Source organism: Carcharhinus amblyrhynchos, chromosome 23 (genome assembly GCF_965287045.1).
Source record: "Carcharhinus amblyrhynchos chromosome 23, sCarAmb.v2.hapA, whole genome shotgun sequence".
NCBI lineage: Eukaryota > Metazoa > Chordata > Chondrichthyes > Carcharhiniformes > Carcharhinidae > Carcharhinus > Carcharhinus amblyrhynchos.
The window spans coordinates 19,495,320-19,521,444 of NC_137346.1; the positions used below are offsets into that span (position 1 = coordinate 19,495,320).

Sequence of the window (26,125 nt, forward strand, 5' to 3'; positions counted from 1 at the left end):
CCCGAACAGGCACCAAGTGTGGTGACTAGGGGATTTTCACAGTAACTTCATTGCCGTGTTAATGTAAGCCTACTTGTGACACTAATAAATAAACTAATATCTCCTGTATTACCTTCTGCCATCTGAAAAGTGGAAAATCCATTTATCTTACTGCAGCGTTACGACTGCTCAATGAAACAACACTCCCCACCACCCAAGTTAAAATGAACTTGCGTGTCATTTCCGTAATCCTGCAGCACTTGCTGCTGACCTCAAAGAAAGTTGCCCAAAGAAATTTAGCAATCACTTTGACAGGAATTTTGTATGGGATTTTACGGATGTGCTTGTCCTGAAACTGGAAAATCCCACCCAAGGCTGACGGACCTTTCCATGGTCCGCCCCTCGCTCACTCCGCTCCTCACGGTGAGCAGAACAGTAAAATTCACCCCTTCATCTTTTCCCCTTTGTTTTGTAGTGACTACAGGGAATCTTTGACCTCCAGCAACAGTGATGTAAACAAGTAAGGGAAATAGTCAATCCCACTGAGGATTTTTTCACAGATAGAAAACCGGTAAGTAAAAGACACAACGTTTCACCTTTTAGTTAAAATTTTATGCAATGAAACTGGTGATTGGAATACAAAATAGGATTAAGATAGAAACTGAAATATCACAAACAAAGAACATTGTTTCAAAAAATTCTCAATCTTAGCAGAATGGAGAAATTTGACATTCCACAAATATAAAATTAGTTTCTCTTGGCCATTAAAGCTGTTTAGCCTTAATTATGAACCTTTTTTTAAATTCATTTTTGGGATGTGGGTGTTGCCGGTTGGCCAGCATTTATTGCCCGTTGCTAGTTGCCCTTGAGAAGGTGATGGTGAGCTGCCCTCTTGAACATAGCTGTGTAAAACTTTAGTTAGGCTGCATTTAGAATATTGTGCACAATTTTGGTTGCCACACTACCAGAAGGACATGGATGTTTTGGAGAGGGTGCAAAGAAGGTTTACCAAGATGTTGCATGGTCTAGTGAGTTTTAGATATTGAGGACAAATTGGATAAATTTGGATTGTTTTCACTGGAAAATTGGAGGATGAGGGATGACTTGATAGAAGTCAACAAAATTATGAAAGGCATAGATAGTGTGGATAGTCAGAGGCATTTTCCCAGGGTGGAAGGGTTGACTACAAGAGGACACAAGTTTAGAGTGAGAGGGGTAAGTTTAGGGGAAGCGTGCAAGAAAAGATTTTCACACGAAGAGTGGTGGGTGCCTGGAACACACTGCCAGTGGAGGTGGTGGAAGTAGGCACGTTAGCAACGTTCAAGGTGTATCTTGATAGACACATGAATGGGAGGCAAACAGGAATAGAAACTGCATAATGGCACAGGCTTGATGGGCCAAAGGGCCTGTTCTTGGTGGCACAGACTTGGTGGGACGAAGGGGCTGCAGTGTTGTTCTTTGTTCTTGGTATGCTGTTAAAAATCCAGTTACAATTTATTCAATCCAATGTAAGGTTTTCATTATAGCAATGTTGCTGGACTGGTAATCCTGCAGGCTCATGCTCCCAAGGTCATGAGTTCAAATCCCATCATGGCAGCTGGTGGAATTTAAATTCAATTTGTTAATAAATTTGGAATATAAAGCTAGTCTCAGTCACGATGACCACTGATTGTCATAAAAACACAAGGAAATCTGTTGTCCATAGCTGACCTGGAAATCCGAAATAAAAATGCTGGAATAGTTCTTGTGGAAGATCATTTGATTCTCTCCCCAGATGCTGCCAGACCTGCTGAGTATTTCCAGCATTTTAATTTTCTTCCTAAAATCTGATGTTCAGAATTGAGCACAACACACTGAATTAGTATTGCATATGGGTTTAATATAACTGCTTGGCTTTTGTACTCTATACCACTATTGAATAGATTAGGCTTGTACTCGTTAGAGTTTAGAAGAATGAGGGGAGATCTCATTGAGATGTATAAGATGATGAATGGGATGGATAGGATAGAGGTGGAGAGACTCTTCCCGCTCAGAAAGGATAGTAGGACTAGGGGGCATAGCCTCAAGATAAAGGGGGGGCGCAGTTTAGAACAGAGTTGAGGAGGAACTTCTTCACTCAAAGGGTGGTGAATCTCTGGAATTCTCTGCCCGTTGAAGTGGTGGAGGCTGCCTCGCTAAATATTTTTAAGACGCGGGTTGATGGGTTTTTGATGAGAGAGGGGATTAAGGGTTATGGGGAGAGGGCGGGAATGTGGAACTGAGCCACGACAGATCAGCCATGATCTTATTGAATGGCGGGGCAGGCTCGAAGGGCTAGTTGGCCTACTCCTGCTCCTATTTCTTATGTTCTTATGTTCTTATTTCTAAAACCCAACATCCCATGTGTCTTTGATAACTTATCCTTTGTACATGTATCCTAAAGATTGATGCACAAAGCATTCGCTGTCTCTCTCCACTTGCATTCCCTGTAAAATTGTACTATTTAGCATGTACTGTCTTCTCCTCATTCTTCCCTGCATTGAATCTCACCTGCCATGCATCCACCCAGTCTGCATCGTCTTGACATGGAAATATAAACATAGAAACTAGAAGCAGGAGTAGGCCATTCGGCTCTTTGAGCCTGCCCCGCCATTCATTATGATCATGGCTGATCATCAAATTCAATATCCTGATCCCCCCACTTCTCCCCATAACCCTTGATCCCTTTAGCTCCAAGAGCAATATCTAATTTCTTCTTGAAATCATACAACATTTTGGCCTCAACTACTCTCTGTGGTAGTGAATTCCATGTATTTACCCTGCTAGTCCCCCAATAGGAAACCGGAGCACCCGGAGGAAAACCATGCAGACACGGGGAGAATGTACAAACTCCACACAGACATGAAACCATTGTCAGAAAATCATCTGATTTGCTAATGTCCTTTAGGAAAGGAAATCTGCCATTGTTACCTGGTCTGGCCTAAGTGTGACTCCAGAGCCACAGCAATGTGGTTGACTCTCAACTAACCTTCAAGGGCAACTAGGGATGGGCAATAAATGCTGGCCACCCATGTCTCACGAATGAATAAAAAATAATTATCAGTCCATCATACATGTAAGTGCTAGCAACTAATCCTTATTTACATTATCATGGTTTCCCATGCCCCAATATTTCAATTAAACACCACTCTAATTCATGCTCATGTTATCTCTCATACATGTTGTTAACTTGATGGGATATTTGCTTTGAAAGGAATCATGTGGCAAAGAAGCCCAGGACAGGGATGGCTGGAGAATCCTTACCCTTCCAAATCCAGAAAAAGAACCTTCAAGTCATGTAACAATCACTTCCCTGAGCCATAGTGGTCATTGGTTAAATTATGTAGTATACAATCACTTCCCTAAGCTATAATCAGTTAGTGGTTAAAATGGAGTGTACCTTTAAGTTAGGCCCTTTTTTTCAGAAGGGGGCTGGCCTTGTCATGCCCAAATTCAGGTAACAAAAAATAGGGAGGCTTCAAATTAGCTGAAATCAGCTTTTCTAGTTCAATTTCACACTAAATGGTACATTGATGTACTTGCTGAGGCTCCCAGGCTAATGTTTTAAATCCTCTTATGAGCATAAAACATATTTGAATTTGAGACATTCATAGAATCATAAAATCACAGAATCATAGAATCCCTACAGTGCAGAAGGAGGCTGTTTGGCCTAATGAGTCTGCATCAATCACAATCCCACCCAGGCCCTATTCCCACAGCTCCCATATACCCTACTTTCTCCCTGACACTAGGGTCAGTTTAACATGGCCAATCAACCTAACCTAATTCATTTCAAACTAGCATGTGTTTTAGGGAGGAAAATTGGGTGTCACTTTAATCAAGACAAAGCTGTTTGTCCTCTATAATTTCCCTTTATTTGGGTGTCTGAAACTGAGTTCAGGAGTTTAATGAAGAAAATTCAAACTAAGTCAGAATTTAAAGGTTCTGTGATGCACACCGAATAATCCAATCTGCTCTAAACATAAAGAAAAACCTGTAACACAATTACTGAAGATAAGTACGGAACAGTGAGAAAGCAGGCAAACTTAATTAACCAGGGGAATTGAACAATAGCACTAGTGTAGTCACATAATTAAAGGACATGGCGTTTATTCTGTAGGTTCTTTACAACACTAGCAGTGGTTACAGGATATCTTTCCCTAACATCAATGGGAATCCATCTCTAGACACGAGATGCCTTAAATGTCCACTACAAATTTGTAAGACAGTCCTGAAGCATGTGTGTGTACGTCGAATTGTTAAGACAATTACTTGAAAATGCCTGATCTTGTCTGATCTCGGAAGCTAAGCAGACTCAGGCCTGGTTAATACTTGGACGGGTGGCACGGTGGCACAGTGGTTAGCACTGCTGTCTCACAATGCCAGGGACCAGGTTCAATTCCTGGCTTGGTTCACCTCCTGTATGGAGTTTACACGTTCTTCCTGTGTCTGCATGGGTTTGCTCCGGTTTTCTTCCACAGTCTGAAAGACGTGCTGGTTAGGTGCATTGACCTGAATAGGCACCAGAGTGTGGCGACCAGGGGAATTTCACAGTAACTTCATCGCAATATTAATGTAAGCCTTACTTGTGACTTATAAATAAAATTTATCTTTTAAGACAAGCACTGTGACCTCACTCCTTCTGAGCCTTCTGAAAGTCTATTTTCTAAATTCAAAGTCGACCTTTTATAAACTTAGGAAACGTGTTCACAAAATACATTACTGAAGAGAGCATTCAATGGGATTTACCCAGTTAAATATTAGCCTTGACTGTTAGTTTATGAAAAAAATGTATTCTCATCAAGGATTTACAAGTGGTACATTATTAATGTTTTCAACTGAGGATTCATTAGATGTGAAAGAGTTTGCAGAATAATGATTTAAGTAACATATCAAGCAGAAAGTGGGTGAAGTTTCTCCTTGCAGCCCTTAAGTAACGTAATAGAAAAAAAATCACTTGAACCAAATTTACAGCTAATATTCATTTCTTAACAAAAATTGGTAAGGGCTGAGGATAATTTAGTGTTTTCAATGCTTCTTTTACAGAAATATTCACTCATTGATCATTTTAATCGTAGAATCATGGAATGCTACAGTGCAGAAGGAGACCATTCGGCCCATCGAGTCTGCAGCAACCACAATCCCACCCACGCCCTATGCCCATAACCCCATACATTTAGCCTAGCTAGTCCCCTGACACTAAGGGGCAATTTAGCATGGCCAATCCACCTAACTTGCACATCCTTGGACTGTGGAAGGAAACTGGAGCACCCAGAGGAAACCCACATAGACATGAGGAGAACATGCAAACTCTGCACAAACAGTGAGCCAAGCTGGGAATTGAATCTGGGTCCCTGGCGCTGTGAGGCAACAACGCTAACCACTATTGACTATAATTGTGGTGTAATAGAAAGAAAAGCAGGCAAATAAAAGGTGTACAAAGATGTGTGGGTTAAGTTAATTGGCCCTTGGTATCAGGAGGATGGCAGGGTAACTATGTGGGGTTATGGGGATAGGGCATGGATGGGATTGTTGTTAGTACAGACTTGATGGACCAAATGGCCTTCTTCTGCACTGTAGGGATTCTATCATTCTAAATAGAATAGCTGGGGATAACTTAGAAGGCCATTCACCCATTGTATGTGACTGAACTGGATTCATTGGAACCTACTCCAAACTCGCCTGATCTGCATTTTTCAGGGCAAACAATACTAACTTTGAAATTGCTTAGAAAGTTCCCACAGGTCAGGTTGCTGTTTAAAATATGGGGGAGGTGAGAGGTTTCTGTGGAATGCACTATCGAATGAATGCAAATCACAGGACCACACCTCCTTATCAAAGGGGATCAATTTGCCAAGAATAAGCACTGCAAAATGATTGATGAGGAAGATTTATTTTAATAAAACTTGATCTTTGAAAAAGGAATCCTGTCATCAAGTAGTTCTGGCAACCTAAAGCCCAGACTTTTATGCAGCAATGATCTCCAAGTTGCTGCACGTTATTGTGAGAGCAATAATGCCAAATTTCCTTTACTTCACCTCTGTCCCACCCCCACCGCATGAACTGACTCTGTGAGATGCCCCATTCATTCAATTGGGAAGTTTACCATAGTACTACTTTATAGAGGCTTATAATGAGATGTCCAGATTGGCTGTCCATTCAATGGCCTCCTGAGATGCCAACAGGAGAAATGAGGTGCGTTTCACAACGGGTCTTAGTGGACAGGTTGACGTGATGTGTTTCTTGACCCGGGACTCATGGCCACAATTGTGTCATCCCTCATCTTTCATGAGTGGAAGAGGGGCCATGTTACCCATGCCCTGGGTGGACTGTCTTTGAGGGAGGTTGAAACCAGGCACTTCTAATTTTGGGACATAGATGGCATTTTTATGCTCCATCATTCCGGCCATCTTGATGTCAGCTGCATGAATCAGAACTGCCAGAATGGTTGGCATGAGCTTAAGTATTTTGTGATGGATTTTTCCAAGCCATTATGAATGGGGAGGTGGATGTTGCTCACAACTTCTTCCACCTCACGCAACACGACTGTGTCACAGCGACTGGCATACAGGAGATGTAAGTCAGCAGCGAGTGCCCTGACACCATCATGGAACAATCTTGTTGCCAAAGGGGAGAAAGCCTTTGGAACAATCTTGTTGCGACCGAGTCTCTCAAGGTCTGACAATTTGCATATTTCCAACAATACTTGCCATGAAGACTTAACGTGTCATTTCATGAAAAAGTTATGCAAATTCCCAATCTGATTCTGTTTATGATACATTTATTCTGGCAGTGCACTGAGGATTTGTAGTGCAGCAAATGTTGTCTGTGTGGAGCTAAGTTTAAATAAAATCGAAGAGAAACTTGTAGCTGTGGGAGATGAGAACTGAGCTCAGCCGGGGGTCAGCTGGGGAGGGGTGGGGGGCAGGAAAATTAGTGGCACCCTCTCTGTGGGCTGGCTGTCCCTGCATATACATGAAATAGTTAGCGCAGAAAAAGGGGATGTTTCACAATATATATCAACAGGACACAGCTGAACGTCCATGCTAATAGCACCAAAACTGTAATGATTAAGACATGATTAAGTGACCATTGTCTGAACGGACATTCCATCTGTCCACCACTAAAGATGATGACATTATCGATGGGATGCGATTAAACAGCTATTGCCTCAGGCCTACTTCTTTGTATCATATGTAAATAATTTACCGGTGTGCATGACTAGAAACAATTATCTTTACTAGAAGTTGTGCCCTAAAAAAAGGCTGACTGTACACAATTGAGTAGAGCAGGCTGAAGAAGCCTTAGGATTTCTCCAGTTCTCCTCTCCTTATTGAGAAGAGGGCAATAAAGTATCCATCACTCGTGAACGCTGTGTCCGAATATCTTTTTAGCTCCTACGTAACTTAAAGGGGACTCAAAGCCAAGTACTACAGATAGAGCGAATCTGAACTACAAACAGAAAATGCTGGAAATACTCAGCCAGTGACCCACTAAGTTTTATATAATCAGTGTGCCCCTATTTCTTTCCCTCAGCACCCATTTTCTCTCTATTCTATCCCAGCCAGGAGAAAACAAAATGAATTCAAAGGGTGGTGAATCTCTGGAATTCTCTGCCCGTTGAAGTGGTGGAGGCTACCTCGCTAAATATTTTTAAGACGCGGGTTGATGGGTTTTTGGTAAGAGAGGGGATTAAGGGTTATGGGGAGAAAGCGGGAAAGCGGGAACTGAGCAGCGACAGATCAGCCATGATCTTATTGAATGGCGGGGCAGGCTCGAAGGGTTAGATGGCCTACTCCTGCTCCTATTTCTTATGCAATGTCCGAGACTAGATTCCTGCTGCTGGATAATTGAGTAACTGGGTAATCAGAGACACCAGCGTGAAACCATGAAGCCTTCTGAAGGCTTGGGCAGCAGCTCAGCATTTTCTGACACAAATCAGCACAGCATGGCTCCACTTTGCCCTCTTTCTCTCCAGAGTGAAGTGATTAGTTTGCAGCCTCCTTCTCTTCGTGTTGCTCTCAGCACCATTGGGTCCCAGATTATCTCCTCTTTATCTACTGCAGGCTGGAATTCTGAGAAGAATAGGAGTTTCTCATCATACAAAAGTTGGTATTTAGAGGTCAAATAGGATTGTGGTCTGTCCAGTCCATTGGCCATTCGGGCTTCTAGCCTGAACCAAAGGAAACGAATGCTGAGAGAAGCAGACAGGATCTGGAACAAGAGGAAAGGTTGGGAGACAGACAGGAAGGGCAGAATGCCAAAGGGGAGAAAGCAGGCATCACACATTACTGGACAGAGAGGTCAAGAAGAACGGCAAAGGTAATGGGGCAGAAAAAAAACGTATGACAGTTTGCCTGTCGAAAATCCTTCATCTCTGGGAAGAAAACGTAACCAATGGGGAAATCAGATTGCATGGCTGGGAGAGACAAGAACTCAACCCATTGGCACTGAAATAAAATGGCAGACATGATGGTTAGGATGGTCCATGACATTCCTCAATCTGCCAACTCATTTATTTATTTATTTATTTGTGGGACATAGGCATCGCTCGCTGGTCAGCATTTATTACCCATCCCTAGTTGCCCTTGAGAAGGTGGTGGTGAGCTGCCTTCTTGAAACACAGCAGTCCACGTGCTGTGGGTTGGCCATTGGGGAGAGAATTATAGGATTTTGATCCAGTGACTGTGAAGGAACGGCTGATATACTTCCAAAAGTCAGGATGGTGAGTGGCTTGGAGGCAAACTTGCAGGTGGTGGTGTTCCCATGTATCTAATGCCCTTGTCCTTCTAGATGGAAGTGGTCATGATTTTGGAAGGTTCTGTCTAAGAATCTTTGGTGAATTGCTGCAGTGCATCTTGTAGCTAGTACACACTGCTGCTACTGAGTGTCAGTGGTGGAGGGTGTGGATATTTGTAGATATGGTGCCAATCAAGTGGGCTGCTTTGTCAGGATGGTGTCAAGCTTCTTGAGTGTTGTTGGAGCTGCACCCATCCAGGCAAGTGGGGAGTATTCATCACAGTCTGGACTTGTGCTTGTAGATGGTGGATAGACTTTGGTGAGTCAGGAGGTGAGTTACTTGCCATAATATTCCTAGCCTCTGACCTGTTCTTGTAGTCACTGTGTTTATGTGGTGCGCCTAGTTGAGTTTCTGGTCAATGGTAACCCCATTGACAGTGGGGGGGTTCATTGAATGTCAAGGGGCGGTGGTTAGAGTGTCTCTTATTGATGATGGTCATTGCCTGGCATTTGTGTGGCGCAAATGTTACTTGCCACTTGTCAGCCCAAGCCTGGATATTGTCCAGATCTCGGTGCATTTGAACATGAATTGCTTCAGTATCTGAGGAGTCACCAAATAGTGCTGAACATTGTAAAATCATCGGTGAACATTCCCAATTCTGACCTCATATGGTGGGATCATATCCAGAGAAACTAACTGGATATCTCAATAACATTCTACCCAATTCAAAAATCTGTAGGATGTTCACCAAAAATATAGGCACAAAAATCAATTGTACAGCTCTTTCATTATTACAACCTTAATGTGTGCATATTAGGCCAGATTTTGCAAGCGACATGTGGAGTTTGCACGTTCTCCCCTTGTTTGTGTGGGTTTCCTCTGGGTGCTCCGGTTGCCTCCCACAGTCCGGAAGATGTGCTGGTTAGGTGCATTGGCCAAGCTAAATTCTCCCTCAGTGAGCCTGAAGAGGCACCTGAGTGTGGCAACGAAGGAATTCTCACAGTAATTTCATTGCAGTGTTAATGTAAGCCTATCTGTGAAAAAAATGGATAAAATTAAAAAGAACCTTAAACTTAAAAAAAAGTCAGAAACAAAAAGTGGTTAACACTTTCTGTGGGCTATTTCACTGAATCTCACTGCGACTCAGGCAATCTAACTCTTGTAATACCCAGTCCCTTAACAAACCCTCAGAAGCCCATATTCTTACTTCCATTTACACAGCACTTCAATTGTATGACTTTTTCTTGCTGGGATGTCCCAGTCTGGGAATGTTGTGGAGCTAACTTACCTGAAAAGTTCAACATTCGCTTCCACTTCCAGCTCCTTCCAGAGCTGATAGCACTCAGTCATCATCTGCGTGTAGTAATCTTTGAAATAACTTTTCCGAATAACTCGAGTTTGCCCATGAGAGCTTCCTCGGGAATGTGGCAAGGTAAACTAAAAAGCAGAGAGGCAGATGTCAATTTACTCAGGAATCAGGATTAGCTTTTCAAAAAAAAAATGTATTTATCAGATCAACAAAAAAAGGGGTGGCACAGTGGTTAGCACTGCTGCCTCACAGCACCAGGGACCCAGGTTCAACTCCGGCCTTGGGTTACTGTATGTGTGCTGTGTAGGTTTCCTCCAGGTGCTCCAGTTTCCTCCCACAGTCCAAAGATGTGCGGGTTAGGTTGATTGGCCGTGCTAAATTGACCGTAGTGTCAGGGGGATTAACAAGGTAAATATGTGGGGTTACAAGGATAGGGCCTGGGTGGGATTGTGGTCGGCGCAGACTCGATGGGCCAAATTATCTCCTTCTGTACTGTAGGGATTCTAATACTTCTGTGATTCTATGAAAAACAGACACCTCTTACTGCATTTGCCAGCGACCACAGATCACAAGTTATATCAATTCATATTTTAAATCTGTTCCTCATAAAATAAGCACGGTGGCACATTGGTTAGCACTGTTGTCTCACAGCACCAGGGACCTGGGTTCGATTCCTGGCTTGGGTCACTGTCTGTGGAGAGTCTGCACTTTTTCCCCATGTCTGTGTGGGTTTCCCCCGAGTGCTCCAGTTTCCTCCCACAGACCAAAAGATGTGCTGGTTAGGTGTATTGGCCATGCTAAATTCTCCCTCAGTGTACCCGAATAGGTGCCAGAGTGTGACGACTAGGGGATTGTCACAATAGCTTCATTGCAGTGTTAATGTAAGCCTATTTGTGACACTAATAAGGAAAAAAGCTCCAGCAACTGAGTCATGGCTGAGTCCAGAGGCTCCACATCTGATGGGGACTTAGCAAATTCCTGGTCTCCAGCAATCCTCTGAGTGCTGGAATGCTGGGATATCCCTGCCTCTGCCTGCTGCGGATCTGAGAGTGTGACGTGCTGACCCATTTGTGATCTTGAGGCTGCTCTGGAAGTAGGTCCATCCGAGATGTGTGTCTCTGTGGGTGAGTGCTGTGATGTCTCTTCCATTCCTGGCTCTGGGAATTCACGGTTGTGCTGTTGTCAGAGCTGGTATCGAGAACCTGGCTTGTGGATCCCCATGGCTGCTTTCCAGATATGCTTGTGAAAGAAAGGAGAGTTTATTAGTGCCTGGCAGGGGCCCGAGAAACAGGAGACAAAGCTCGCAATATTGTTATCTGAAGGCTCTTGCAGAGCTGGATCTTCACGTGGTTTAATCGCTGCTGACTGCACCATCAGCACAGGAATGTTTGACATACCCCCTCACCAACTGGAGGGCTTTTTCTTCAAAGTCCATGAGGATCTTCAGCTTGGGCATCCCTCCGAGATCTCTCCCTCTTGTTGTGCGCATGAAGACAGGTGGAGAGGGTGTAAGCAGGACAGGGGCCAGAGCAGATGCTCAGGATGCCTGGCATGTGTGGACGGTAAGTGGGGCCAGTGAGGGGACTAGGACACAACCTGTAAAGGGGATACCAGTGTGTGTGGGAGAGCGAGTGGTGGTATCCCTTGAGCTGGCATTGAGTGAGATCCCAGTGGATGTGTGATGAGTGAGGGAGTTGAGAGTGATGAGAAGAATCACTGGCCGGATGCAGGAGATCATTCATCCTCTTGCTGCACTGGACAACTGTCCTCTTCTGTGGGGCACTGCCATCGTCTCTCATGTGGTATTGGTGTCAGGTCTTGCCCACAGCGTGGTTATATCACACTGAGGTGGGCCTCCACAGTGTCCAGTAGGCATTACAGAGAGACGGTAAATTTTGGGACCCTCTGCTCCTTAGTTTTTACAACCATGACTTCCCAATGGCACGTCTGCTGGCTGTGGTGCGGGGGCTGCCTTTAAATGTGGTGCCATGATTAAAGTGATGGCGGGTGACTCAGAGGTCAGCAATACAGTGCGGAATCCATGCGTGAAAAGCATTGGTGCTTAGTTGTGTACGATACGGTGGGAAAAGCCACCGTTGCTGCCGGCAGGCTAAATGCTGCTATTCCCGCTCGATTTCCCACCTTTTGCCGATTTCTGAGAAAACCTCACCCAAATTGTATCCCAAAAGATGAAACACCAACACTGCAGAATTGAAAATAGTGCTGTTCTCTCTCAGCCTCTTCAGAGCTGTTGGATTTGTTTGCAGTTTGTAACTCAGCCAGTTCCTGGTCCCTATGTGACTGAATCAAAATGATTCAGGAGATATAAAATGATTTAGGCGTATTGTCCTGACTTATATAGAACCTTGATTAAACATTGATATTGGCTTGTGCTCTCTGAGAGAACTCTCTGAAGGACATCACGCCTTTTGAAAACGCACGGCAACACAGTGAGGAATTATTTTTAAATCAGATTCCTAGGTGTCGGATTTGCCTGAAGCATCTAGAAGACTATTCCCTGAAGTGACGGGGATGAAATTGGCTCCACCACCGAATTGACAGCTGATTCCTTTCCACCGTGTCTCCGTCTCTTTCTCGCGGAGCTCACGGGATGATAGCTAAAAACACGTTTGGAAACCCATATCTGAGTTTTGCTGTCATCTTTACTTGCGGAATATAAAAAAAAGTTTGCCGGAAATAAAAACTATGGTGGAGGGGCGATTAAAATTGGCTGTTGCCAGCAATTTTGCTCCAGTAGTTCTAAACCAAAGAAGTCAATTTAACTCAAAAGTTGGTTATTGATTAAAAATGTTAAAATCATGCAGCCTGATTCTGGAATCATGTTTAGATTCCTACTTCTATCGACCGTCTGTGGCAGAAGCTGTAGCATTTCCCAGTTACAGAACTCAATCTAAATTATAATTTAACTCAGGGTGCTAAATGCTGACCAAATTAAATTTATTACAGATGCTGCTGTTTAAAAAGTTTATTTATTAGTGTCACAAATAGGCTTACATCAACACTGCAATGAAGTTACTGTGAACATCCCCTAGTCGCCACACTCCGATGCCTGTTTGAGTACACTGAAGGAGAATTTAGCATGGCCAATGCACTTTCGGACTGTGGAAGGAAACCAGAGCACCCAAAGGAAACCCTTGCAGACACGGGAGAATGTGCAGACACTGGTCGGACAGTGACCCAAGCCAGGAATCCGAACCTGGGTCCCTAGCGCTGTGAGGCAACAGTGCTAACAAGTACCATTATTCAGCATGATGAACATTGAAAACATTAATAATTGTGGAGCATAGATATTATATTTCATTGTAAGCCCACTTTTAAAATCACATTTTAAATCATAGAGTCATACAGTGCAGAAAAAGGTCTTTCGGTCCATCAAATTTGCTGCTTAATCATGGATAACATAATGTGAGACAAAATGATTTTTGCATTACCACTTTTCTTTTGCAATAACTCCACAAAGCTCACATGTTGCATTGTGTGAGGACATGGGCTGCTGCCAGTGATTTTGCAAATGGTGGATTTGTGTTCGAGTGTGCTGTTGGGAGACATCTGCCAAAGAGATAATGAGTCACCTTGAGAGGCAGTTCCATCTCACTCTTAATAACTGCTGATGGATCGGCACTGGCAGATGCCAGGGATTGGGTAAGCTGCCAGCCAGCCAGCACAGCGAGTAGTTGGTAATTTTTCATGATGCATGAAGAATAAACCAAAAGGGGAAAAAAACAATCCTACAGACCCTTTAATCAAATAATGGTAACAGATTAAAAGTGGTATTCTTAAATTTCTGCTATTTGTCTTGCGTGTGAACGTTTCCGCACTTTTAATGGACGAATAGAAAGAAGTGGTGTGCCTCAGGGATCTGTTTTGGGGCCACTGCTGTTTGTAATTTTTATTAATGATCTGGATGAGGGTATAATTGGGTGGATTAGTAAGTTTGCTGATGACACCAAAGTCGGAGGTGTGGTAGATTGTAAGGAAGGGTGTCATAGTTTGCAGGGTGACTTAGAAAGGTTGCAGAGCTGGGCCGCGAGGTGGCGGATGGAGTTTAATGTGGAGAAGTGTGAGGTAATTCATTTCGGTAGGAATAACAGATGTGTTGAGTATAGGGCTAACGGGAGGACTTTGAATAGTGTGGAGGAGCAGAGGGATCTAGGTGTATGTGTACATAGATCCCTGAAAGTTGGGAATCAAGTAGATAAGGTTGTTAAGAAGGCATACGGTGTCTTGGCGTTTATTGGTAGGGGGATTGAATTTAGGAGTCGCAGCGTCATGATGCAACTGTACACAACTCTGGTGCGGCCGCACTTGGAGTATTGTGTGCAGTTCTGGTCCCCACATTACAGGAAGGATGTGGAGGCTTTGGAGAGGGTGCAGAGGAGGTTTACCAGGATGTTGCCTGGTATGGAGGGGAGATCCTATGAGGAGAGACTGAGAGATTTGGGGTTGTTTTCGCTGGAAAGAAGGCGGCTAAGAGGGGACCTTATTGAAACATATAAGATGATTAGAGGTTTAGACAGGGTAGATAGTGATAGCCTTTTTCCTAGGATGGAGAAAGCTAGCACGAGGGGGCACGACTTTAAATTAAGGGGGGGGTAGTTACAGGACTGATGTCAGGGGTAGGTTCTTTACCCAGAGGGTGGTGAGGGACTGGAATGCCCTGCCAGCTGCAGTTGTAAATGTGCCTAGTTTGGGGGCGTTTAAGAGATCTGTGGATAGGTTTATGGACGAAATGGGATTGGTTTAGATTAGTGGGTTAGTGTTTTTTTTTAAAAGCTGGTCGGCGCAACATCGTGGGCCGAAGGGCCTGTTCTGCGCTGTAATGTTCTATGTTCTATGTTCTAAGTACAAAGTCAATTAAAGCACCTGGCTGTATCTGTATTGTAATTGATGCTGAAGCTGCCATTCTAGCATGTAATCAACTGTAATATTTACTTTTTATCCTCTTGTACTCTACACAAGGCGGGGGAGGGGGCAGTGGGGTGAGGGGGTGGGGGAGTTAGTTCAGTTGGCTAAATGGCCACTGCGTGGTTCAGAATAATGACGACAGTGCAGGTTCTATTCCCCTTTTGTCTGAGGCAGACCTGCATCCCGCTAGTCTCCCTGCCTCAATGCATTTTGTCATTGAAATCCAGTAGAACGAGTAGCAACAGTGAATCCACGTCAAACCAATTGAAATCTATAATGGGGATTATCAATAAAGAGCTTCGCCTTGAGCTTGCTGGACCTGCAGAATTTTAACTCTCTTAGATTAGGGGTTTATCTTTTCCAGCTCCTGAACTGAGCCAGCAGGACCAGAGCTGGAGAAGGAGAAAATTGGGATCCTTTTTGAAACTGTGTTCAGTGAATGGTTACTGGAGTAGCTGGTGGTCATGCAATGTTGCTTGTCATGAGTTGTAACGTTTTCTTTGAGAGGATGCTGCTTATTTGACTACGAGCAGACTGCGAGACATATTAGACATGTCTGAGAATGTAAGGGAGCAGGGTTTGTTCTGTTGCAGTCCATTGAGCCACTGCAAAACACATTGGATATGGACAACTGTTGGAGCCCTCTTTATAGAATCCCTACAATGCAGAAGAAGGCCATTCGGCCCATTGAGCCTGCACTGACCACAATCCCACCCAGTCCCTGTCCCCGTAGCCACATGTATTTACCTTAGCTAGTCCCCTGACACTAAGGGGCAATTTACCCGTGGCCAATCAACGTAACCCAGGCATCTTTGGACTGTGGGAGGGAACTAGAGCACTCAGAAGAAACCCACACAGACACAGGGAGAATGAGTAAACTCCACACAGACAGTGACCCAAGCTGGGAACCAAATCTGGGTCCCCAGTGCTGTGAGGCCACAGTGCTAACCCCTGTGCCACCATGCTTCATTCATCCTCATCATACTGCAAATTACAGTCAAACTGAGCAATTAGTGCAGCATCCAATGAGAGCTATTAACCGATGGAACACTATGCAAGGTCTAATGCAGAAAACCAGCAGATTTGTCTCAGAAATAGAACCATTGCTTGGAGACTTACATGGTTTTCTGGAAGAGGGCTTTAATTAATCCATGGATCTGATGTATGTATATTTGAGGGGGGTGGATTTTACAGTAGCAGGTGGGCCTAGCTGCCAGTGAGGCCCTCCTTAAGCCACAGGGTGCCCAAACAGGAGGGCTTGTCATTCCGAGCCTGCTAGAGTGCATCTGGCAGCCTCCACACAGCGTGATGCCCATCCACCACTGGTAAAATGGCAGCCCTTAATTGACCACTTTTAAGAGCTTCAATTGGCCACAAAGTGACAGACCATCCATCGCGGTGCACATGGTTAGCGCTGCTGCCTCTCTGCGCCAGGGACCCAAGGTTCGATTCCCACCTTAAGTGATTGACTGTGTGGAGTTTGTACATTCTCCCTGTGTCTGCATGGGTTATTTCTGCTTTCCTCCCACAATCCAAAGACATGCAGGTTAACTGGATTGGTCATGCTAAGTTGCACCTTAGTGTCCCAGATGTGTAGTTTAGATGGATTAGCCATAGGAAATATGTGGGGCTAAGGGGATAAGGTGGGTGAGAGAGCTTGGGTGGGATGCTCTATCAGAGAATTAATGCAGATTTGATGGACCGAATGGCCTCTTCTGCACTGTAGAGATTCTAAGATTCTATAATTGATCACCCTCCCTCATCACCCCGCCCAGCAACTTTCCTGGGGCCCCCTATAATCCCGGCTAAAGTCTTGATCAATCAGTACCCTCATCCTCACTGTCCTCCATCAAGTCCCAGTCTTCCAATGCCTCAAATTGAAAATTCGCTTCCTTGTGTTTAACTCCCTCCTTTCCTGCATTCCTATGAACTTCCACTTCAAATATCACATCCTCTTCCTCTTCTGCAGCTATCCACCCTTCAACCACCATTGGTGGCTTAATCTACAAAGCCTGAGTAAGCTAAAGACATCTTGAGGACGACATGGGTTCAGCTAATGATGCCCCGGACTTTGGGGAATTCTGGAATCTATGACACCATTGAACACCATCCTGCTGCTTGGGATGTCTATGGGGAAAGTAACTTTAGCAAATATGACGGCAGTCAATTGCTTAATGTTGCAAACCACATGATATTGATATCCTCTGTGATACTTATGTCCTCTGTCATAGCCTCGAGTTGAGCCAGGGGCAGAGAATCTAATGGCTGTAGCGACCTCTACTGCAGTGGGTGGTAATGTGCTTACTGCCACAGTTCAATCCTATTTAAGGTCATGTAAGTCTGGTCAGTCTGAGTGAAGCTGAACATCCTTTTGTTTCACTCATGAAGGAACTGAAATAAAGTCATTCTGCACCTGTAATTCCTGTGACTATCCTTCATTCTATCGGTCTCCCCTGTGTACTTCCTCCTTTTGAGGTTTCTTTCTCTGCTTACTGCCAGAGCAGACTTATTGAAAGATAAAAGCATACGTTACTGGAAATTAGTGCTCCGTGAGGCGGCACAGTGGTTAGCGCTGCTGCTTTATAGCACCAGGGAGCCAGGTTCGATTCTTGGCTTGGGTCACTGTCTGTGAGATGTTTGCACATTCTCCCCATGTGTGCATGGGTTTCCTCCGGGTGCTCTGGTTTCCTCCCACAGTCCAAAATGTGCAGATTAGGCGGATTAGCCATGTTAAATTGCCTTTTGGTGACAGGGGGGTGAGCAAAGTAAATGCGGGGATAGGGCCTGGGTGGGTTTGCTGTCAATGCAGGCTTGATGGGCCAAATGGCCTCCTTCTCCACTGTAGCAATTCTATGATTCTCTCATTCGACATGGACTACAGAATTTAGAAAATGGTCTAGGTAGCCAAAAAAAAGTAGTCTCTTAAAAGCTTGTGGCATTTTATCCAGTGGAGATTGCTTTTAAATATCATGGAAATGCTTGCTTCACAACTTCATGGTTTGTGGGTGACTTGAGACTCTGGACTTAATGATGCACTTCAGGACAAAAGAGGCATCCTAGCTACAACTGTGTCTCAGGGACCTCAAGTTAAATACATTCATTGTGCTGCCACCTACGTCTGGTAGAAATAATATATCTCAATCGAGACCCACTCGGAAATCAAATCTGATGTGAAAATCAGCATTCAAAGTTTCCTATCTGACTACTGTCCATTAGCATTGAAATACAGGGTAATAAAGAAACCAGATCATTCCAACAGCATCTTCAACTGAAATATCTGTTTGATGATATGTCTTGGAGTCAGCATTTTCTATCCATTCCTTCATTTGCCACTTTTAGGCCAAGAGGAGAAATCAGATAAGATTGGTTCAGAAACTGATGCCACCCACGCTCCTGATCTACGGACAACTGGTGCCGAGAGGGGCAGGTCGGGATGGCGATCTCCTCGTGAACCTGCTCCTGGACCTGGTGAAACGTGCTATTTACCAGTTCAGGCAGCAGCTGATTGAGGGGGCTGTCCATCCTGACTGTCTGCCCCTCTACCGCAGCTACGTTTGCAGTCAGGTGTCCCTGGAGAGGGACCATGTGGTGTCCACGGATGCAGTTGATGCCTTCCGCGCCCGATGGGCACCGCAGGGGTTGGGGTGCATTATCGACCCTAATAATCACATTATCATCTGATGTTTTGATGAAGTTTCCTTTGTACTTTAATTTTGTTCGAGCTGTTCCCCCGCCTTTTGGGGAGCTGCTCCTTTTACTTTGTCCTGATTTATCTTGAGTTTGTTTATTTGGCTTGACCTAAAAGAGGCCACCCTTGTCTCAAAGTGCAGCTGTCAATGTGCTATTAATGAGAGTGTCTGACAATTACAATGTTAAGGGAATTGCTGGTTAAACATTGATTGTCCTATCAATAGAAACAGCTGGAACACTTTGAGTAGAGAGCTTCCTGTAGGTTAGTAACACTGAGGAAGTGTCTTACAATAAACTGGTTTGAACCTAGAAGACCAGTCTGGATTGATTCTTCCATCACAGTCACCTGTTGTGAGTAACACAGCTACTTGCTATCTCTTTCTGTGAAGAAGATGTTCTAATTGGCCTGGTTTGGATCCTCACACATCACATATTGAGCTGCCTTTAGTCTATGTCCCTTTGTAAACTACTGCTCCCATCCACACAATTTACTGTGCCTTCCAATTTACTGTCACTCTGTAAACCATGGATGTACAGCCCACCATGCTTTAATTCAAGTCATTGATATAAAAACTGACAAGCTTAGCTCCCCCCTGCCTCACCCCACCCCAATCCTGTACATTTCCCTGAGGATGAGCACTTGACACAACCTACCAATACAGGAACACTCCCTTCAATCTTATTCACTGTCACCTACCTCTCAACCAATTTATCCCACTAATCTCATCTAACCTACACATCTTTAGACACAAAGGGGCAATTTAGCATGTCCAAAGCGCCTAACCCACACATCTTTGGGAGGAAACCGGAGCACCCAGAGAAAACCCACACAGACGCAGAGAGCACATGTAAACTCCACACAGTCAACTGAGGCTGGAATTGAACCTGGGTCCCTGGAGCCATGAGGCACCAGTGCTAACCATTGTGCTGCCCAGTTGATACATGGAAGTCACAATGACCTTGATGTTTTGGGTAATGCTGCAGTGCAGTCACACTGGGCAGTCATACTAATTTGCTCTTGCTATTCGATGGTAAAAGAAAATCAAAGTGGCAGAGCAGCTGGGATGATAAATGATTACCAGGAAATGTGTGGGTGGTACTCATGTTGATGCTGCAGTTTATTCCTAATCTGGCAGCAGGCATTAAATGAAGCATTGAGGGTGGAGGTGCCCTCCATTACCAAGAGCAGTCAGATGATGCCTATCATATGGGCTGGCTGCAGGTGTCACGGACATTGTACAGCCCTGCTCCTGAGTCCTTGTTGACTCAGAGCCCGCAAAACCATTTTCCCTTCGGTCATTGTCAGGTCATCTGGATCTGCCAACTTCTTGATAATGTCATATTCAATTTGTACAGTTCAAACCTGAAATCCTGCAAATAAGACCATAAAATTAGGGGCAGAATCTGGCCATTCGGCCCATCGAGTCTACTCCGCCGTTCAATCATGGCTATGATTCTCATCCCCATTCTCTTGCCTTCTCCCTGTAACCCTTGATCCCCTTATTGATCGAGAACCTATCTATCTCTGTCTTAAAGATATTCAATGATCTGGCCTCCCGAGCACTCTGTGGCAATGAGTTCCACAGGTTCACTACCCTCTGGCTGAAGAGATTCCTCCTCATCTCAGTTTTAAAGGCGTGTCCCTCCTCTCCAAGGTTGTGCCCTTGAGTTCTAGTCTCTCCCACTAGTGGGAACATTCTCTTCACGTCCACTCTATCTAGGCTTCTCAGTATTCTGTAAGTTTCAATTAGATTTCCTCCCCCCCCATCCTTTTAAACTCCATCAAGTATAGGTCCAGATTCCTCAACTGCTCCTCATATGACAAACCCTTCATTCCTGAGATCATTCCTGTGACTCTCTCCAAGGCCAGCACATCCTTCCTTAGGTATGGGGCTCAAAACTGCTCACCATACTCCAAATGGGGTCTGACCAGAGCCTTATACAGTTTCAGCAGTATATTCCTGCTCTTTATTCTAGTCTTCTAGAAATGAATGCTAACATTGAATTTGCCTTCCTAACTGCCAGCTGAACCTGCACATTAACCTTACGGGAATCCTGAACCAGGACTCCCAAGTCCCTTTCTGCTTCAGATTTCTGAAATATGCAAATACTGCATGAAAACAACTCTGATCAATAATCTCAAACTTGCTGACAACTGCAACACTGTTCAGATTCCATTTGGATGCCTTGTGATCCTTTAAAAGTTCCTACTTGCAATTCCTTTTAACGATCTTCTCCTTTCACAGCTTTTCCTGTCTGTCAATGCTTTGCAACGTTTCAGCTTTCAGATGGATTAGCAGAGTGCATTTGATGATTTTAGGTTCCATGGACAATAAACTCCAATAGATTTTCTAAAACGTTCAGAGAAATGACCATGAAAGTCCCCAACAAAAACCAGTATTAAAGGTGTTCTGTAAAACTGAGAAGTAGGGTGACATAGTGGCACAGTAGTTAGTACTGCTGCCTCACAGCGCCAGGGTCACGGGTTCAATTACCAGCTTGGGTCATTGTCTGTGTTGGGTTTACACATTTTCCCCATGTCTGCGTGGGTTTCCTTCGGGTGTTCCGGTTTCCTCCCACAGCCCAAAAGACATGCTGGTTAGGTGCATTGGCCAAGCTAAATTTTCTGTGAGTGTAACCCGAACAGGCTGGGGTGTGGCGACTTGGGGGATTTTCACAATAATTTCGTTGCAGTGTTAATGTACGCCTACTTGTGACACTAATAAATAAACTTTAAAATTTTAAACTTTTAAAAATGAATAGCTATAAAGCCTCTGCCCATATTCACAACTCATGAACATGTGTTCTCCCAGAAACCCTCTCCAACAGGGCAAAAAAGTAACAATCCTTTCCTGTAAAGATGAAAAATACAACTATGCTTAATTTAAATATACTGTCTCAATGAAGTTTGCTTGTTTTTGCAAGACTGTTTTATGGGACTAAAGGGCTGGCTGGAAGATTATCACAGAATGGTTGGGATGCCATTCAGCCCATTGTGTTTGCACCAGCTCCCAGAATGAACATTATGACTTACTGCCACTCTCCTGCATTTTCAAAGAATCATATAGTGCAGAAGGAGGCCATTTGGCCCATCAAGTCTGCATCGACCACAATCCCACCCAGGCTCTATCTCCATAACCCAATGCATATACCCTAGCTAACCCCCCTGACACTAACGGACAATTTACCATGGCCAATCTACCGAACCTGCACATTTTTGGACTGTGGGAGGAAAGAGGAGCACCCAGAGGAAACCCACACAGACCAGGGAGAATGTGCAAACTCCACACTGGCATCTTCCCCGTAACCCTACATATTGTTTCTATTCAAATAATCATCCAATGCCCTCCTGAATGCCTCCACCACACTTGCAAGCAGTGCATTCCAGACCCGAACGACTTACTGCGTGGATAAGATTTTTCTCAATCCCAGTTACTTCTTTTGCAAATCACTTTAAATCTATGCACTTTCATTCCTGATGTTTTTGCAAGTGGGAACAGTTTCTCCCTATCTACACTATGTCCAGCATTCTGAAAGAAAAAGCAAAATAATGCAGACCCTGGAAACCTAAAAATTAATGACCAAATTGGATTTTTCTTTTTTGCAGTCAAGACATATCTGGACAATTTACCATCTCAGATAGGTGCCAGTGTTTTATCTGCATAGTTTGGCGAGTGGGACAGCTAGTTCTTAAGCACATGCCTTTAGAAATACGGCAAGGATGTGGTCAATGCCCAACACCTCGGCTGTGTTCAGTACCCTTAGCTATTTCTTGATATCATGTGGAGTGAATCAAATTGTCTGATGGTGGGGACCTCTGGAGGAGGTCAAGGTGGATTGTCAAGGTGGCTCTTCTGGATGAAGATGGTTGCCACAGCTTTTGTCTTGGCCCTTGCATTGATGCGCCCCCTCTGTGAGGATGGGGATGTTTTGGAGCTTCCTCCTCCTCTGTTAATCTCCTGACACCACTCCTGACTAGATCTTACAGGACTGTAGAGCTTTGTTCTAGTGATTGTGGTATTGCTATGCTTTGTCTTTCAAATGCTATTTCTGCTACTTAACATGCATGCAGCTTTCTAATGCTGGATCTACTGAATGACGGTAGTGCCACACAGTCACCCAAGGCTGGAATTGAACCCAGGTCCCTGGTGCTGTGAGGCAGCATTGTGAACCACTGCGCCACCAATCCATGGACCTGATTGAACTCCACATCAGCCTTGCTCCTACGATCAGAGAATCATAGAATCCCTACAGTGCAGAAAGGAGGCCATTTGGCCCATCAAGTCTGCAATGACAACAATCCCACCCAGGCCCTATCCACATATTTACCCTGCTAATCCCTCTAACCTACACATCCCAGGACACTAAGGGGCAATTTAGCACGGCCAATGCACCTAACCCACACATCTTTGTGACTGTGGGAGGAAACCGGAGCACCTGGAGAAAGCCCGCAGACACAGGGAGAACTCCACACAGACAGTGACCCACGATGGGAATCGAACCCGGGTCCCTGGCGCTGTGAAGCAGCAATGCTAGCCACTGTGGCACCGTGTCACCCAAGGAAGGAAAGCTCCACAACTTTCTTTCACAAAAAACAAGAGCCAATGAGCGAAAGTTGGCATTCGTGGAAGAGAAATTCAAAAGAGTATGAAGGGTACGAAGAAGCAGATAACTGGCACGCACAAAGCATGACAGCCCTCTGCCTGGAGACTTCATATTTGACTGGACAATTTCTACACGATTGGGTCAGAGTCCAAAGTTACTGATTTACACTTTCAGAAGAGTGAACAAACAGAATTGCTGGAAGCAACCACCCAGAACACTGTAAAAATCTTCAATTCCCACGTCGTATATTTGAATTTGACCCATTCACTCATTCTAAACTTTCCTAAATAATTCACATCTCCCATCACAGCTCCCAACAACAATGGTAACCTTCCTGGAATTTCACTAGCACAATGATCTCGTTCAACCCAGTGCCCAACTTTATGCAAATCTCACAACATGACCTTGGTAACTGAGTTGCAAGCACAGCAGTTGTGTAACTTAACATTTACCCCAATCCGCTCGAGTGCACACAGCCTTGTTGTACCTTTTGTCATTGCTAAGGACGAGGAGGTGATAGGGTTTAATGTGTCTTTTGTCGCAGCAGTTCAGAAATGTACATACGTTTGGATTTGCAATTTATATCAGAGCTGCGATGTCCCCCCACTTCCTCCGTACTCAAATGCCGTGACACTGCCCAGCGTTAATAGCACCGTCACTTTGACTTGCAGCTGACTGAAGCTGTTAAGTTAAAATGTGGATGAAATTTCACAAGTCAGTAAATGACTTCACTTGAACACACATACCTGATCTATTAACACAGTCTTGCTATTTTTGCAGAGATGATAGGCTGTGAAAGAGCCCTGGATTCCTGCTCCGAGAACTATCGTATCAAAGTTGCTGTAGACAGCATTGCTTTCAGCAGCCATCTTCACCTTAACTTTGACAAGTGTCCCTTCAATTCCGAGTCACGCCTCTTCCTAAGAGGTCACCTCAATGAAAACAGTAGGGCAGACGCAAACTTCGGCACGCTGATTAAAAAAGTCAAAGTCACCAACACGTCGAAACACCCTAAAGAAAAAAGCAACAGCTTGGGACTTTGCTGGCAATCTTGAACTCCTGCCATCTGAAAATGAATAACTGGCTCACCCCCGGAAGGAAACTCGCTGCCAGTTAGAAGGACAGGCATTACTGCAGAATAAGCGGTGTGGTGGCTCTCAGTGAGTCTCACTGCCCCTCTGGACCACCCACCCACTCACCCTTCCTGCAAGAGGAGATTTCTCCAACACATGAGAATGATAAATCAGTTGATTTAATGTCTCATTCATTTCCGCATTCGCCACTATTAATTCCCTACCCTCGTCTTCCAAGGGACCAACATTCACTTCAACTATTCTTCCTCTTTACGTACTTATAGAAGCTTTTGCTGTCTGTTTTTTATATTTTGCGCTAGTTTTCTTTCATCATTTATCTTTGCTCTTTTTATTACTTTTTTTAAGTGACCCTTTGTTGATCTTTAAAAGCTTCCCAATCTTTCAGTGTGACACTGGCCTTTCATTTTTGTCTTCATGTTATCCTTCCTTGCTTTGCCATGGAAATACTAACCCCACCTCCGCCCCCACTCCTTACCACCTTTCCTCCTCTCTGGAATATATTTTGTTTGGGAGGACTTGAGTATCTCCTTAAATATCTGCCAGTGTTCATCAGCTGTGCTACCTTGTAGTCTTTATGCCCAGTCTGCTACAATTCAGCTCATGAGCCTCTGGAAGAGAAACAGTAAATGTTGGAAACTTGCGGCAGGGCTGATAGCTATAGGGGCTAAAACTGCCCTCTTTTGCAGTTGGACTTGTTAAGTACTTCCAGCATTTTCTGTATTTCCCCCCCACACCACTCTCTCCCACTTTTTTGAGGTTGGATTTATTTTAAGTTCCCTTCTAATGAGAGTCCCAATGCCCTTGCCATTTGGGGACCTGTTTTGGGCAGCATGGTGGCACAGTGGTTAGCACTGCTGCCTCACAGCGCCAGAGACCCGGGTTTGATTCCTGGCTTGGGTCACTGCAGAATCTGCATGTTCTCCCCATGTCTGTGTGGGTTTCCTCCAGATGCTCCGGTTTCCTTCCACAGTCTGAAAGACCTGCTGATTAGGTGCATTGCCATGCTAAATTCTCCCTCAGTGTACCCGTCTGGAGTGTGGCGACTAGGGGATTTTCACGGTAACTTCATTGCAGTCTTAAAGTAAGCCGGCTTATGACACTAATAAATAAAGTTAAAAGACATTTTTTAAAAAGCAAAAAATACCACTGAGAATATTATTTGAATAATGTAACCTTCAGAAAAGAGTTGTTTCAAAAATTATTTGTGTTTAATAGAAAGAAGACTCTTATGGCGACTCGGGTTTGTCTGCTAGGGACATTTAATTTGAAAAGTATTATTAATTTGCTGTTAATGGGAGACAGATTTTTTTCTAAATTGAAAGGGGGCTGTCTGGATAGGAGTGTAATTCCTATTTTTCTGTTTGGTGGGATGATGGTGGGAGAGGGATTCAATTTACTTCAAGTGACTTTTTTTAAAACCAGTGCAGGAGATAGTAACTCTACTAACATATTTCATTCTGTTTCATTCCCTGAAGAGAATATTTTTTAAAATCTTCAGCGTACCTTCTAAAGACACTTAATTCTCAGCATTTAAAACCTCCCAGGTTTCAGGTTAAATCTTAAAGCTATGCTAAATTTGAGTGGGATGTCCCACGTCGCTGGAGAAATGCACGCCCTAGCCCTCTGGTCATGGGACAGAAGAGTTTTCGGATAACCTATGTGAACAGTTCTAAACTTACTGTCAATAGCTTTGTTTCTGGGTCACCATGATAGTCTGAGATGGATTAAATTATTTTATAAACTGCAGTCTTCCTGATCTCGTCC

At 44.3% G+C, this 26,125-nt stretch overlaps 1 protein-coding gene across 4 annotated transcripts in view; it reads right to left on the reverse strand.

The window, feature by feature from the left end:
• Positions 1–24,586, reverse strand: part of pipox (pipecolic acid oxidase) — a 70,641-nt gene extending 46,055 nt beyond the window's left edge. The window contains exons 1-2 of one of the 4 annotated variants that reach the window (XR_013889313.1): positions 24,014–24,586; positions 10,026–10,174 (exon numbers count right to left, since the gene is read on the reverse strand). Coding sequence is in view for 3 of the 4 variants with exons in the window: in XM_080211079.1 (XP_080067205.1) it covers positions 10,026–10,174; positions 24,014–24,136 (272 nt within the window). In the remaining variant the exon portion in view is untranslated. The remainder of the gene's footprint in view (positions 1–10,025; positions 10,175–24,013) is intronic. The other 3 variants (XM_080211079.1, XM_080211080.1, XM_080211078.1) reach the window with 3 other exon arrangements.
• Positions 24,587–26,125: the final 1,539 nt, after the last annotated feature.